At 49.8% G+C, this 16,754-nt stretch overlaps 1 protein-coding gene across 2 annotated transcripts in view; it reads right to left on the reverse strand.

Moving 5' to 3' along the window:
- The window catches only part of LOC147693446 (uncharacterized), a 436,409-nt gene that overhangs the window by 93,852 nt on the left and 325,803 nt on the right, over nucleotides 1-16,754 (reverse strand). For both annotated transcript variants that reach the window (XM_086933728.1, XM_086933729.1), the window contains one exon: nucleotides 9,627-10,218. In XM_086933728.1, coding sequence (XP_086789854.1) covers nucleotides 9,627-10,030 — 404 coding nt within the window. In that variant the 5' untranslated portion in view covers nucleotides 10,031-10,218. The remainder of the gene's footprint in view (nucleotides 1-9,626; nucleotides 10,219-16,754) is intronic.

Below are 16,754 nucleotides of genomic sequence, written 5' to 3' on the forward strand. Positions count from 1 at the left end.
GGGTAAACGCGCTGCTCAAAAAAGGTCGTCCAGCAACAATCTGTATATTTAAGAAAAACTCGTGGTGAGTTTAAATCTGTTGGACAGCCGTCCTTCCCGAAAGTAACTGCTGGTTTTGTGTTAAAGTACTGACCTGCCACCTCCTGCAACGGCGTCCTGAATGAGTCTATCGGTGCGAGTCCGCCCTACCGATCACGTAGTGCGGAACTCGTCCGGTGGTTACTGCCTTAGTCGACACAAAGAAGAGACTGTAGTCACTCAACTTTGTTAGTCCTCTCTAATCATGGCGGTTGTAGCTCGCCAGCAGCCTTGACGTTGTCAGTAATAGGTTTGTATAGAGTATGCAACAAGAAAAAACCAGTTTAAGGTATACTTTAAATCTCTGGTTCTTAGTTACGGTATCCCAAGTTGAATAGACGGAATAGTGGTGAAATACGCTCGTGTGTGATATTATGCACGTATTTATCGTGAGACAATCTAAAAGGTCACCTGTATCATTCTGTCATGAACTCTTACTATGCTCCTACGTTGAATGAAAAAATGTCTGAGGTAAAAAAGGTAAAAAAGAACACAAACTATTATATAACACAATAAAATAATTTATAGGAAGGTTGAAAAACAGGGTCAGCTGAGAGAAGGAAAGAAAAATGAGTGCCAAGACTCAGTGTTCCCCCTTACAATCTGAAATACGTCATCATATGAAGTTCAGAGAAAGCACAAAAGTTCATAATGATCATTTAAACCATTTGGATTAATAGTTCCTAAGAATTTTATCCAATGTGTTTCCCTTCTCGCTAGAAGTGTATGCAAATCCAATCCTGGGGAGCGTTCTATGCGTTCTAAGACTGTGTACCTGAGTTGGGGAATTGTGTGATTGGCTTCTACCCAGTGTCTGGCCAATGGGGAGGTTGTAGTGTGATTCCTAATTCGGCTTTTGTGCTCTACTATTCGAGTCTTTATTTTTCGACTTGTACGTCCCACGTAGACTAGTCCACAGGGACACTTAATCGCGTATACAACTCCTTCCGTGTTACAATCTGCATTGTGTCTTAGTTTGATGCTCACTCCTGAGTGTGGGTGAGTAAATTGATCACCTGTGATAACATTCCCACATTGTCCGCAGTTATAGCATTTCATCATGCCCCTCTCTCTTTGTCTGGCTGTTCGCTTTTGAGGTTTCAAAAATTCCCTTAAATTCTTGGTTCTAGTATGTGCGAAAAGGGGACTGCCTTGAAATACTGTTGTAAAATCAGGTTCACTTTCAATAAGTTCCCAACGTTTCCTGATTATTGTCTTGATCTGTGTGGCTTGCGTAGAGTTCTTGAGAACAAATACCTCACGGTGCGTGGGTACTTTCTCTTTAGGTGTCAAAAGTTCATCACGAGTTTTTCTCGAGGTGATCTGAGCAGCTTCGCTGAGTATTTGGTCTGGGTAACCTCGTGAACAGCAAGAATTTAAGGGAATTTTTGAAACCTCAAATCGAGGAAACAGAGAGACACTTTAAAGCCACCATCACATCATTTAAGAAAAAACTAGATGACCAGAACAGGGAGATCAATGAGTACAAGGACTACCTGACCCAGGCCAAATTTAAAAAATTTGAGAAAGATCTCAAGAAATTCTCCTATACCAAAGTATATCCATACTCAGAGGAAAACTACACCCCGCCCACTAAAGATACTAACAACCCCAATTCATCAGGTGATGATAGCTCCGTCTCCAGTGACTCTAGTAGCGGATCACAGAAACGGGGAGGAAGAGGACGCAGAGGACAACGATGGCCTAACCAATGGCAAGGAGGACAACCAAACCAATTCTATGGTTTCCCACCGAACTTAAGCCACATGCAGAACCCCTACTTTGGCTTCCCCAACATGTACCCCACCGGTCCCATGCCACTTTTTGCAGGCAACCAAGGTCCCAATTTTCCTTTTTTAGGACGGGGCCACAGAACACGAGGTCGCCGAAGAACAACCCAGCACAACAACACGCAGGTACATTGGGCAGAAGATGGAAACCCAGTGAGCTCCAACACACGCCAGAAGACGAAAGAGGCAACACCAGGAACGAGCAAATAGCGAACTCCACCGTGCAACAATCACTGGTGTTCAATCTATCTAGTACCCCACTGTCCATCAAGGAACAGGCAGTCCTGGAGAAGGGATTGTCATTCGTGCCAACAACCAGACTTGACAAATTCAAGCTACATGCTGAATTAGCACAATTCTTCAGGAAACTGAAATTGAAATCCTTCTTTGAGAAAACAACCCCCGATCCCACACTACCAGATGACAACCCTAACATCACAGGGCTTAGAGTCAAATCCACCTTCATCCCACCTCCCTCCACCATCCCGCCTGAGATCACCACCTTCGAACAGGCAGTATATCATGACATTGAGAACCTCAACCCAACCACACATTTCAACAATCTGTCGTGGGAGGACAGACAGACCATACAGCGCCTCCAAAACAACCCCTCGCTAATAATAAAACCAGCGGACAAAGGAGGTGGCATCGTACTCCTTGATAAAACTGACTATGAAACAGAATGCCGCAGACTACTCAGCGACTGCAGGAATTACCGCAGACTAGAACATGATCCAACTGATCGCTTACGAACAACTGTACATACCCTTGTCAAAAGGGCAGCAGACGAGGAACACATCTCCAAACAGGAGGCTGAATACCTTTGCCCAGTACACACCAGAGTACCGTACTTCTACACAGTACCCAAAGTACACAAAGGGGTCATCCCACCCCCAGGCAGACCAATAGTGTCGGGCATCAACTCTGTACTAGAGCCACTCTCGAGATATTGTGACTTCTTCTTGAATCCCCTGGTACAAAAGACCCCTTCCTACATTAAAGACACCAAACACCTGTTACAGGTAATCAATAACATCACCTTCAACCCTGACACACAATTACTGGTAGGGCTTGACGTGGAAAGCCTGTACACTAGTCTCCCACAAGATGCCACCCTGCAGGTACTACATGACATCCTGGAAACCTCACCCTGGCCTTACCACACTCCGAGGAGCTTTGTACTGGCATGTGCAGCCCTCGCCCTGAAGGAAAACTACTTCGAGTACGAAGGCACCTTCTACCTGCAAACGAATGGAACCTCAATGGGCAGTGTTTTCGCGCCGAGCGTGGCTGGACTCTATGTACACCACTTCGAAAGCACCAACATCGCAGTGGAAACCAACCCGTTCAAACACCATATCTTGAAATGGCACAGATATATCGACGATATACTGGTCATCTGGCAAGGTTCACAGCATGAACTGGACAACTTCTTGACCTGGCTTAACAGCAGAGACCCATACCTAAACTTCACAAGTACAGCCAGCAACCATCAACTCCCTTTTCTTGACCTACAAATAACTGCCGCGAATGGAACATTGGTGACCACCACCTACTACAAACCCACAGCGAGGAACTCATTGCTCCATTTCACCAGCTTCCACCCCCGGCCGCTCAAAGAAAACCTACCGTTCGGTCAGTTCCTTCGGATCAGAAGAAACTGCACAAATGTGAATGATTACAAGTCACAATCCACGGATCTAGCTATAAAACTAGAAAACCGCGGTTACCCTAAGACCATCATTAAGAAGACCCAGAAAAGGGCTAGAAACCAAAACCGGGAAGCACTACTGGAGGACATCATTAAAGAAGATGAGGAACAACCTACTACCTGTGTCACTACTTACAACACTGCCTCCAATGAGGTGGCGAAGATTATCAAGAAGCACTGGAAAATAATTAACTCTGGACAGAGAAACTGGGAGTTACCAAGGTTCGCCTACAAGAGGTGCCATAACCTGCGAGACCAACTAGTCAACACCCGCCCAAAACCACCCCCAAAACCGGCGGAGAACACCATACTCAATGCCTGGGGTATGCCCAGAGTCACAGGACACTACCCCTGCAATGACTGCAGTGTATGCCATCTCACATCCCACACTAAAACTTTAGACCTGGAACCTAACAAAATCTGGACCCAAAGGAGTCACACTAACTGCAATTCCCGTAATGTGATCTACTTAATCACATGTACATGTGGCCTCAGATATGTGGGCATGACCACGCGTAAAGTTAGAACCAGGATCACCGAACATCGCAGTACGATGCGATGTAAAAAGAATATCAGTAAACTGACGAACCATTTCATCATCCAATGCCACACACCCAATGACTTCTCTTGGACTGTCATTGAACAAATCCCCGAAAGTCCTATCGAAAATGACAAAAAACTGCTCAATACAGAACAAAGATGGATATACCGCCTTTCCACATCCACTAATGGCCTGAACGATGCCATCCCCTGGAACTCTCTATCACCTACTTAGCTACCCCCAGCACCACTTGGTAGCCTATTCCCCTGACTTATGGGTTTTGCTTGTCACCCTTGACCACTAGTTCCCATGACTAGCAATTTATTGTGTGCCTTACTTGCTCATTCTCTGTAACTCTCTGTAAAACCTTTATTATTGGCACCCCTGACACTTTGCCTAAATAATCACCCAGCGCTACATTTCGCCTTATCACCGGCATAACTCTGTAAAATCTCCAAAATCTTTATTATTGGCACCCTTGACATATTGCCCAAATGAATAATCACCCAGCGCTACTTTTCGCCTTATCACCGGCAATACTAGGACGCCCAGAACAGCACAGACGCATGCGCGGCAACACTGCTCCTCCGCGCATGCTCCCTGTCTGTTTCCCTTTCCGCGCATGCGCGAAGATCAGCTTCTGCTTCGCGCGCATGCGCGATGAAGCCAAAATGACGCGCTACAGCTAAACAACCGGCGCACCTGCAGCGCGTTCATCTCTCGATACTCGAGCCTCTTTCCTCCCTTCCAGGTGGCCTCATCCAGCCTATCAGCGCCAAGGCCACGCTACCATGACTCGAAAACTCGAGTCTTTCTACCATTACTTCCACCTCCAGGTGCCCTCACTTAATCTATCAGCACCAGTATATAAACCAGCAGAACTAGCCATCATTTACCGGTTCTGCGAAGGAGGCACAACAGGTCCCACGCCGGCTCTGACCAGTAATCCTGTGAGTATGCTGACCTACCACCTCTACACTGGGTAAGCGCTATCTTTCTCCCTACAGGTTTCCTAACCCCAGTGGTCCCTACTTTGTCTCCCATATAGGGTCAACCCCATGCCACTTCAATAACCTTGAAGTCTGACCTACCTAAAAATAGCGTAAGCCACAGCCCTTACGCCTAATTTCTTCACTATTTTCACTAATGTTTGACATTTCCGTTGTTTTAATCACTTCACTACCGAAGTTCTAGTGCGACTTATCACCATAATGGTACCACCAGTACCATTACACTTGAGCCGTGAATAGCCTGCACCCCATCGCTATTTAGCCGGCTGTCAACACCTATGACAAAATTCTCCTAGTGACTCTTTTCCTCCCATGTATGTTTTGTCTATGTCCCTTTATGTTATTTGTACAGGTGATCTTGAGAAGGGAATCCCCCCCTCTCACAGTTAGATACACTTTAGGGCGTGTAGACACATAGCCTGCACTACACAACCCCTATTTTAACCACACACATTTTTTATCAGTCCTGAAGAAAGCCAGATTACAGATAAGGCACTGGCTGAAACATGTTGACACACCAAAGGACGTAGGAGGTCGTAACCCGCCCCCAACGTCCCACTGCCTTATTTTTAACCGCTGGCGGAGGCCCATTTAATAAAGTATTCTTACCCTTCAGGTATTGGGACCCCCGCCAAGCCGTTTTAAACTCACTTACTTAACACCCTTCACCGCACACACAGTGACATACCTGCTCCGCTGTAGCCAGGCGTCGTAGCACACCCGGGACACGCTAGGTGTCACTGGGTGGGCCCGATGATGAAGCATGCCACCAACTAGGTTGGTGGGTGAGGGCTTTCTAAAGACACCCAACAGGTGCCATCTCCCCCTGACAAAACAATACTGAGTCACCAGTATGATTACAATATAATATCATACCAACCCCATCCCAGCTAGTCCTCTTTTGATTAACTATACATATAAACCGGGGATCTGGACTAGCTATCTGGTCCTCTCTCTCCCTCTTGATACACGCACAGATTATTGCATGCCACCTTGGAAATAAACCAAAAGGTCCGCCTTCTAGAACATCGTTCGATAGACAGAGTTATCTAGAGTATGGTGGATGCAGGAGACCCACCATAAAACTGGCAACTGCCCAACCAACCCCACTGACAGAGTACACGGGAAACGTCGTTTGCAACGCAGTCGTTACACCGTGATGCCATTGCATCTGTATTTTTAGAACGCAAGTTGTTACAACGACTTGTGCTGGGTGGCGCTCTAGGACAAGGAATAGTATAATTTACTATCCAACACCTTCCCTACTGTATGTAGACTGGAGTTGGAATAGTAAATTATACTACTCCTAAATCCAGCGCCCTCCAACGCAAGTCGTTGTAACGACTTGAGTTGTAAAAACCGCGATGTAATGGCATGCAATGTATTAGCATGCGTTGTAATGTCATACAACCGAGTACACACACGTCTGGTTCTCTCCCTCCTCCAAGAGACGAGTCTGGCCTTCAACCATCATGGGACACAGTCTAGCCGTCAGCCTCTGGTGCAAGGCAAAGTCTGACAGAAGGAAATCCTCTTTTCCACAAGGTTTCCCCAATCTTTCACTGCTGGACCCTGCTGGCGCTGTGACTCTGCACACTGAGAGCTCAGCAAGAGGCTTCTCACCGCATGTGCACTGCTTCGAAAGGGAAGAGAGAGTGAAAGACTCATCACACAGGGGTTATATTTACATGTCAATGCAGTGTGTCTGCGCCTCAGCCGCAGGTGCACAACCTGCCTAGCTCTGGTCTCGAGGCAGCATCGCTGAGCGCTATGGAGCATAGAGGGGGCAGGCCCAGCGCCTGCAGCATGGCTTCAATGCGCCTGACAAGAGATGTTGGAGCAGACGAGGTGTGTAGTTCAGGCCCATATTCTAAAGTACCTTGGTTCACGGTTTGGTAACTGAAAGGAGTGTAAGCCCCCCCCAAACACACACAGTGCTGTGTGTCCTAGGTTAAAGCTTTGGAGCACACCTACAACCCTTACAGGGCATGCAGCCTGCTAGCATGAATACAGGACAAGAACTGGACACAGACCCCGACCAGCAGGGAGCGGCTGGACTCGGTGTGTGTAAATGTAAATGTAAATGTAAATGTAGAGGTACTTGTATAGCGCACGACTACCCGGAGGCATCTCGGCGCTTGTACAAATACCGCAGAGGAACCCTTCCTGGCCTTTCCCTGTGAAGTGCCCACTCCTGGGCAACCCCAAGGTGAAGCCAGGCATCCTAGCGTTGTTGGGGCCAGGGCTTGGGTGAACCCTCAAAGAACACAAGGCAGCAGGAACCTTCAGCGGTGGTGGGGGGCTGCCAGCCGCAGGAGTCTGTGGGGCAGGAGAAGAGGGTAGCCCAAGGATGGGGACAGAGCGCGACAGAGCTGGCGTCCACTTACTGCGAGCTTGTATCCACCAGGAACACTCTCCAGAGGAAGGAAGGACCAGGGTGCACTTGAACCGGGGGGGGGGGGGTGAGGACCCCTTCTGCTGAGTTGGCAGAATCAGAAGGACTGGAACAACTCTGCGCACTGATGAGACGCGAGCCAAAGGGACCCCAGAAGAACTCCGTGAAGCCTGGAAGCCATGAACTGGGCCCTTCTGTACAAGGTGACCAAGTCTCAACCAACCGGACTGAAGGCAGGAGGCGCCCTGGAGCCATCCTATGCCTCTGGAGAGTGAGGGAACCACCAGTGGTCGAACTGGAGTGAGTCACAGGAACTCCCAATGACCGACACGGCAGCACAGAGGAGTGCGGCGTACAACTGTGACTCGCAGACGATACATCTGCAATGGGACTGGTCAGGTTTTTGTCATTTTGGGTCTTATTCTCATCATGAAAACTTTTAGTTTGCTAAATTGGTTTGGGAGCTTTAGAGTGATTTCTTGACTGAAGTGTTGGGTCAGTGCCTCTGTTCTTCTATAATGCAGTTTTCAGTGTTCGTACCAAGGTACTATGAGCTAGATAAGGCGGTCTTAGAGAAACAGTGTTGGAAGAATTTGACCCAACAAGTAACCCAACTTCTTACAATGTTCATACAAGAGAGAAAAACCACCACAAACCTTACCTAAAACAGACACAGTTTGGTCTGCAGTCCATCAAACAAAACATAAACCCCAGGCTTCACCAACAGGATGCAGCATGGTCTAAAAGCCTTCAAGTTCTGCACCCTCATGAGAAAGCCTAGAGGTAACACTTTCAGCCATCTTTCAACTCAACAACATTGAGGACTGAACCTAGAGGGAAGAACGAGGCCGAAAGGTTGATCCCAAACTCTGTCCTTTGCGGCAAGTGTAGGCGTCAAGTCCTGGACACGGGCACAAGAACCCGGCTTCCAACTCAATGGTGGCGCATTTCCACATTATCTGCAATTTAGGAAACACGGAAAGAGCTCCCAATCAGAGCTATGATACTGGTGTGAAAGGTCAGAGAATTGATTACCACAATGAGGTCCGATATTAGCCCTTGTCCTATCACACATGGATCACATGTTTGCATTGTCCTATCACACATGGATCAGATGTTTGCATTGTCCTATCACACATGGATCACATGTTTGCATTGTCCTATCACACATTGATCACATGCTTGCATTGTCCTATCACACATGGAACACATGTTTGCATTGTGCTATCACACATGGATCACATGTTTGCATTGTCCTATCACACATGGATCACATGTTTGCATTGTCCTATCACACATGGATCAGATGTTTGCATTGTCCTATCACACATGGATCACATGCTTGCATTGGCCTATCACACATGGATCAGATTTTGACAGATATGCAATCATAGGAATATTGCTCACTCCAGAGTCAGCGCAGGCCAGGTGAATGTTCTGTACTCAGCCCAGCACAGCATCCTTTCTTTTTAACCTTCCTGTGCCCAGTACACTGTAGGCTGTGATGTCTGCATGGTCTGTCCTGGTTTAACGAGTGCCTGCTTATCTATAGGAAGTGATTCACCAGCAGCTGGGACTTGGAGCTTTGACCCACTGATCGGGCCCCGACCAAAGCGAGGTACAGTCACCGGTGAGTACAGGCCTTACCACGAGCTTCCGCAACAGCACCTGATCTTAGATGATGTCACCACACCCATGTCACCCTGCAAGTGACGCACAAGACGAGTGGTACGAACAAAGAGCTTTTTGGGGTGTGGAAGGACATAAGTGCTGAGGGGAGTGAGAAAGGCTGGTCTAGCATGAGGCAACATGAGTGTGTGAGGAAGAAAGATGCCAAGAGAAGGAGGAGAGAGAAGCAAGAACATGATTTAACAACTGGGAAGTAGAAGAAGACATGAAGGTCCATGTGGGAGATGAAGTAAAAAGTTGGACTGAGAAAGATCTTGAAGGGGTGTTAGAAAAGAAGAAATAAGGAAGGAAGGAACGAAGGAAGGAAGCAAAGGCCATGACTAAGCTATTTATGGTCTAGGTCAGTATATATGGTCATATGAAGTTTCTAGGAACAATAAACACTAAAGAAGAACCATTGTGAGGTCATTACCTTTTGAAGGCTTCGTCGGGGTCCCTCTCGCATTGGTTGGCGTCCAGCACCCCCTGCAGCGAGGGGTCTTTCAGCTTCTCCTTGTATCCCTGGATCAGCGGACACGCCTGGATCTGCGCGGCCAGGCTGCGGATGAACTCGCGCACGGAGAGCGTATGGAGGCTGTGGGCCTGGCAGAAGTGGTAGGCCAAGGTCCGAGGTCCGAGCCTCACCTTCTGGCCTTGCTCCGAGGTGGGCCACAGCACCTCGGTGCACAGCGCCGTCTTTCCGCTGCCAGGGCCGCCCGTGACCAGGACCCCGCAGTTGCGGCCACCACTGCCGCGCCCCTCCAGGCAGTGCTGCAGGCGCTGTAGGGCCCATTCCCGGCAGAAGAACGGCTTTCCCTGCAGCAGGCTGGCGCTCATTTCCCCAGTGCCACCACTGCTGGTGCCAACGCCTGGCCACGGCGCCCAGTGGGCATGCTGGACCACTAGAGGTGCAGGTGAGGTGGGCGTCGGGGGCCTAGGACCTCCTCTGGCCTGGGAAGTGTTCGCTCTCTGCGGGCGAGGATGGCTGGGCTGGAGATCTGCAACATGTCAGGGCATGAAAGGACCTAGAGAGAAGGAGAGAGAGCAGAGGTGTGAGTACAACAGGCCCAGCAGCTGCTTAACTCCTTCAGAGCAACACAACCTGCAGATAGTGCAACACAGTGACAAGCAGCAGGAACAAGGGACCCAAAGAAAGTAGGACTTCAGAGAAACACTGCCAAGCTCAACAGACAGCACCAAATCACACACACAGCACACACAATGTACAACAAGCATTGGCTGAGACAGCCTAGGAGCAAACTGGGAGCTTCACACTGCACAGCCAGTGCACAACAAGAGGGGGTCTCCTCACCTGGCTGCCTGCCCACCTCAAACCAGACCAGCAGCACCCAGGCCTCCAGACAAGGGACTGCAGTGGGAGTATTGCACATTATAGGTATTAGAAGTAAAGTGCTTTTCAAGTGCAAATAAGTCATTCATATATTCCCAACAGAAGTATTCAGTGGCGAGTACAAGCATAGTTCAATAGTAAGACTGGTAGTTTTTGGGCTAATCCATACTTTCTTCCTAGCTAGTATTTCGTGTACATGAAAAGAGGCATTTATTCTTTAAATCCGATAGTAAATGCCTCCTTGTGACAGGGAGCAGAAAGGCTGCTGAGCTGAACATTTTATAAGAAAAGTGCTTATGAAAGGCGGTGGGCAGATTCCTGGCCATTGGTTGCTCCCTATTTTTTTTGGGGGAGGGGGGAGGGGGGAATTAGGCTTGTTTTTTATTATTTTTTTAAATAATTAAATGGGCTGATTCACCACACATCTGGAGCCCTCATAGGAACTCAAATCTGTCTGGAGTCATACAAGGCTTTTAAATGACTAGAGCCCCACAACCCTCACTGCGGGCACACCTCCAACCCACCCAGCAGCACCCAGTGCTATCCCACCTCAGCAGCAACACTCTGGATTATTTCAGAACGTGGAGATATTTATTTATGTCCAGGGCTCCAACCACCCACCACACACCACCCCATGCAAGGCCAGCACATGCCAAACCCACCCAGCAGCACCCAGTGCTATCCCACCTCAGCAGCAGAACTTGGGGATATTACAGAACCTGGAGATATGTATATACGTACAGGGCACCAACCACCCACCTCGCACCACCTCATGCACTGCCAGTACATGCCAAACCCATCCAGTAGCGCCCAGTGTTATCCCACCTAGGCAGCAGCGCTCCGGGATATTACAGAACCTGGAGATATGTATATGTGTACAGGGCTCAACCACCCACCACACCATGCACTACCAGCTAATCCCAAACCCAACAAGCAGCACATGTCTAACAGAACGGGCAGCACCCACTGCTATGCCACCTCACCAGCAACAGCACGCAGGGATTTTACAGAACTTGGAGATATTTATATATATACAGAGCCACCACCACCCACCTAACATCACCTAGGCAAGGTCAACACAGGCCAACCTTAACCAGCAGCACAAGTCAAATCCAACCAGCAGCAACCAGTGTTATCCCCCTCACCTGCAGCACTCAAGGACATCACAGAACTTGGAGATATGTATATACATGTACACGTCCAACACCACCTAACTCACACCACCCCAAGCACTGCAATCACATCTCAAACACACCCAGCAGCACAAGTCCTAGCCAATCAGCTGCATCCACTGATATCCCACCTCAGCAGCAGGGATGGAAATGTTTAGATATGTACAGAGCCACTGCCAGCCACCTCCCTATGCACTGCCAGCACATGTCAAAGCCAACCAGCAGCAGCCAGAGATATGGCAGCAATTGCACACAACTTGCCTCCACCTCAAAACTGTCAGGAAATGTCGAGGCCTACTACAAAGTGAGTTACATGACATGTTACCAACATTCCTCCAACCTAGCCACAAGAATCAAAAGCTGTTACAGAACTAGGACATAAACGCATGAAGACACATGCACCCAAACATTACTAGCAAATCAAAGGGTTATTCCTGAGCTGGGGAAAACACACAAAAATATGCACCCACCGCGCTAACAAGCATGAAATCTAAGCACAAGTAACACGTGATGTTACAGAGAATAGAGACATGCACACACTCGACACGCATCAAACCTTACGTGCACTTGCCCTGCATACCCACTGCGATCACCAGCATCTGTGTGTGGCACTGCAGATGGGGGCACCTCACATGGCTGACCCCTCCTCTATTTTAGTTCTGAGGGAGCAGCTCTGTCCACCTCAATCCTAACCTATAGCCTCTTCATATCTAGCACTGGGCAAGACTACAGAGTAAAAAAAGTCACCTGAAACTATCCGCGAAGTGACAATAAACTCCGCCAAGCTGCATGAAGTTCCGCGAGCAGGGCAGTGGGCTACCTCGAGCCGTTCGCACTGATTTTTTGTGCCGGGTGTTTGTCCCGCACTGTAAAATCAGTGTGAATGGCATTTTGCACAGTGCAAGAGGGCGCTGCTTCTTTCTGCCACTCGAGAAAAAGTTTTACTCGAGTGGCAGCTTCCTCAACGCAAACGGAAGGTTTCTCAATTCAAGTGGTAGCGGCCCTCCACGGCCGCCCACATTGAGCAATCTCGCAGGGAAGTGGTCTAGGTGGGATTTTCCTCGCTTGCCAACTTACCGCTGGCAAGTGCAAGCAAGGAAAAAACTCCGCTCTGCGTCGGAACTCTGCAAGCTTCGGGGAGTGCCAAAAACTCTGCCATCTCCGCGAACGAAGTGGAGTTAACCACCCAGGCTTACCTGAAACCCTCAAATATTTCAGCATTCAGGTAACCCTGAGTTCAGATGGCTTCAGATATGAGATCAGATGGACAAAAGGACTTCGCGGATGCAAACCCTGCTAATTGCGGATCACTGGGTTTGTGACATCAAAATGCCATTATGTAATATACGAAACCCATTTTGAATTTGTGAGTCGAAAAAACTTTTTCTGACTCGTAAAACGGGTTCTGCGATGCTCGTTCGCAATTTAGAAGGGATTTAAAGGGGAGCTCCTTCCAAATTGTGTTGTTTATTAATGGTTTGCGACCAGAATTCAATCAAGTTGCAAACTATTGAATAGTTACCAACTCCCCAAAGGCGGTGGAAACTGAAAAGAGAAAGAGTCCCTTTGGGAATCGTGTTGGCAGCCTCCGTGGGAGCTAGTAGGTACGGGGGACAGAAGACGACCATCCCTGTGATTGCATTCCAAAACAAAAATGCTTTAAAAAAAATACGTTTTCCGTTTTGGAATACAATCAAAGGACCGGCGGTCTGCTGTGCCTTGCAGGCCACCATCCAGGGGTTTGCAGCCAATCACAGTGGTCACAAACTGCAACATGCCTAATAAATCTGAATTAGACAAGTCATACTGCGAGCCTCTGGGATCATAATTTTGCAAACTGATCTATTAGTTCATAGGTCGGTTCACGAAATCGGATTCCATATGCAAAGCGCGACCACTCTTTCCGAATGGGATCTTCGTGCAAAACACTCGTGGTTTGTAAAGTAATCCAGGATACACCCTGTGGTGTCCTGGTCAAGGGCAGGCCTGGGGCCTTAGAATGAAGGACACAGGACACACGTGTTGCTCGTAGTGGTTAGTCGCTAACTGACCACGCCCAGCGCTGCCGGGCTCTTTATTTCTAAACTCACGTTCGTGCTCACGTAAGGGCTATACCAAGGCCCCTCTACGCCAGAGGGGCGATACATGCCTGGACAGTGGGAGGGGGCGTGTGCTGCAGTGGTACACCCCACTGGCAGCAACACTACATTCCTCCTTTACCTAGGGATGAAATAAAACAGAACAGGAAAACGAAACATCAAAGTTCAAAAAGTCTATGAGGTCAGCAAAACCGTGCTGTAAGATTTGACTGCGGAGTGCAAACAGAAGTCCGCTCAAAGTCTCTGGACCAGCTCCTGCTCAAGGAGTGGCCAACATAACATTTCAAAGATAAACAAAGAGGAACAGTCTTACTTTAATCTCGGCGGGGTCAGCGATCTCGGTCAGCTCAACGCCAGCACTGTGCCACAAAGTCACGGTACCTCTGGGAAGGTTTCGGGCACGGACGCAGGCTGTATCTTGTTTGGCTCCGGCATCCTCCTGTAGCCGGGGGTGACCTATCTGCGTTCTCGCTGTCGTGGACGGTGGACTCTTCATCTGTACTCTCCGTGGTTTGAGTAGTCGGGGTGGTGTCTTCTGCTCGAGCCGTCGCGGTGCCAGCCTCCGCTGGTCCCGATGGTGGCATCTGGGGGGTTGGGTGCCACTCATCCTGGTCAGAGTCCGGGTCCGGTACTTTCTTGAAAAATGAAACATTTCTTGTGACAGACTCCCCACTCCTGACAGCAGTGATCATGGTTCCCTTGATCTCGGTGACAGTCCAAGGGTGTAGCTCAAAGGGCAGGCGGAACTTTCCTCCGGGGTGGCGGTCTTTCACTAGAACCTTGTCCCCGACTTGTATCGGGCTGTCCGCCGCTCTTCTCCGCTTGGATGCTTCTTGGTTGGTTCTGGTGCGTTGCTCCATGGACCGGTTTCTCGGGTTTGGGGCGAGCTCCCATGCTGGGTGATGTGGGATGGTGTCTGCCATGACTCGGTTGAATGAGAGTCGGCTCGGGGAGACTCCCGTGGTGCAATGTGGGGTCAAACGGTATTCCCGGAGGAATTGGTAGATGGCTAACTCCAGGCACTGGCCGTCGGCGATTGCAATTTGTATTGTTTTATTAAGTGTCCTCATTAGTCTCTCGACCTCTCCATTGGCTTGAGGCCATCTTGGCGTGATTCGTCTGTGTTTTACGTTTTGGCTCTGGAGGTAGTCTGTGAATTCGTTGCCATTGAATGGAGGGCCATTGTCTGTGCGGACTTCCTTCATGAGGCCGTGGGTGGCAATTATTTTCTCAAATTTTGGTATCACCTCTGAGGCTGCTGTCGACGATATGATTTCCACTTCCGGGTAGCGGGAGAAGTCGTCCACCACAACTAGCATGTACTTGCCCCCAGGAAGACTGCCGAAGTCCGCACTCACCCGTACCCACGGGGATGTAGGGCCATCTTCGGTGGCCACAGGCGCCGGAGGATTGGGTAGGCTTGTTGCAAGACACACTGGACACCTATGGACCACTTCTTCGACTGCCCTGTCTAGCCCGGGGAACCACACCTTGCTCCGGAGCCTACTCTTGGATTTGACGATCCCTTGGTGCGATCCGTGTGCCAGTAAGGCGGCTTGGTGGGTCAGGCTGCTGGGCAGTACCAGGCGGGGACCTCTCAGGAGACATCCCTCTGTGGAGACCGACAGCTCGTGTCGGACCAGGTACAGGGCTTTCAGAATGGCTTGGGCATCCGGGGTGCGAAAAGACGCGGGGCTCTGGAGTGCCTTCCAGTCTCCGCACTCGACAGCTTGGATCGCGATCTGGAGGCAGTCATCGTCTTTGGTGGCTCTGGAAACTTCTTCGAGGGACATGGGACGTGGCTTGGACCTCTCGATGACTAGCCGAACGTATTCCTCAGTGGCTGCTGCCTCGGCGGTTTCGTCCTCTGTGACGGGACGGGCGTGTCTGGACAGGTAGTCGGCAGGGTTACGTGTGCCGGGCCGATACTCCACGGAGAACTGGAACTCTTGCAGCTGCAACACCCATTTTTCGATCCTCGGGGGCGGTCGGGAGGACGAACCTTGGAAGAGCGGTATGAGGGGTTTGTGGTCGGTGATGACTGAGAAAGGGTGGCCATAGAGGTAGATGTGGAAATGGCGGCACCCCCACAGAATGGCAATGGCCTCTCGCTCAATCTGGGAGTAGCGCTGTTCCGTAGGTGTGAGGGTACGGCTGGCGTATGCCACGGGGGCCCATTCTCCACACGACTGCCGTTGTGACAGGACGGCGCCCAGACCGGTGGGGCTGGCATCTACTAACAGTTGCGACTCGTTCCGTGGGTTGAAGTACGCCAGTGTCGTGTCGGCTGACAAAGCTGCTTTTGTGTTCTCGAAGGACTCTTGCTGCTCCGGGCCCCATTTCCAGGTGGTGTTTGACTTTGTGAGGTCGCGGAGTGGTCCCGTCAGGTCGGACAGGTCCATTATGAAACGCCCGCAGTAAGTCACCATGCCCAGGAAACTGCGTACTGCTGTTATGGAAGTGGGCGCCGGCGCACTGTGGATGTCTCTCACTTTGTCGGGGTCAGGTCCCACTCCTTGGTCGGAGAACTTGTACCCAAAGAAACTTATGTCCTTTCGCAGGAACTCGCATTTGGCCTTGTGGAGCGTCAGCCCTTTCTCTTGTAAGCGGTTAAACACTGCTTGGAGCCGTCTGAGGTGTTCTTCCAGAGTCGGGGCATGCACCAGGATGTCGTCGCTCACGTTCAGAACTCCGTCGAGGCCTTGGAGGACGGTGTGTATGATGTTCTGAAACACCTCGGCGGCGCTTGAGATGCCGAAGTTGAGCCTCGTGTACCTCCACAGGCCGGCATGTGTGGAGAAAGTCGTGATTGGGCGCGAGTCTGGGTGCAGCGGGATTTGATGGTACCCTGACCGCAGATCCATCTTGGAGAACCATTTGGATCCTGCGAGCTCCCCGATGATGTCGTCGATGGTTGGAGTCAGATGACGCTCTCTTTT

Source organism: Lissotriton vulgaris, chromosome 8 (assembly GCF_964263255.1).
Source record: "Lissotriton vulgaris chromosome 8, aLisVul1.2, whole genome shotgun sequence".
NCBI classification, from domain to species: domain Eukaryota; kingdom Metazoa; phylum Chordata; class Amphibia; order Caudata; family Salamandridae; genus Lissotriton; species Lissotriton vulgaris.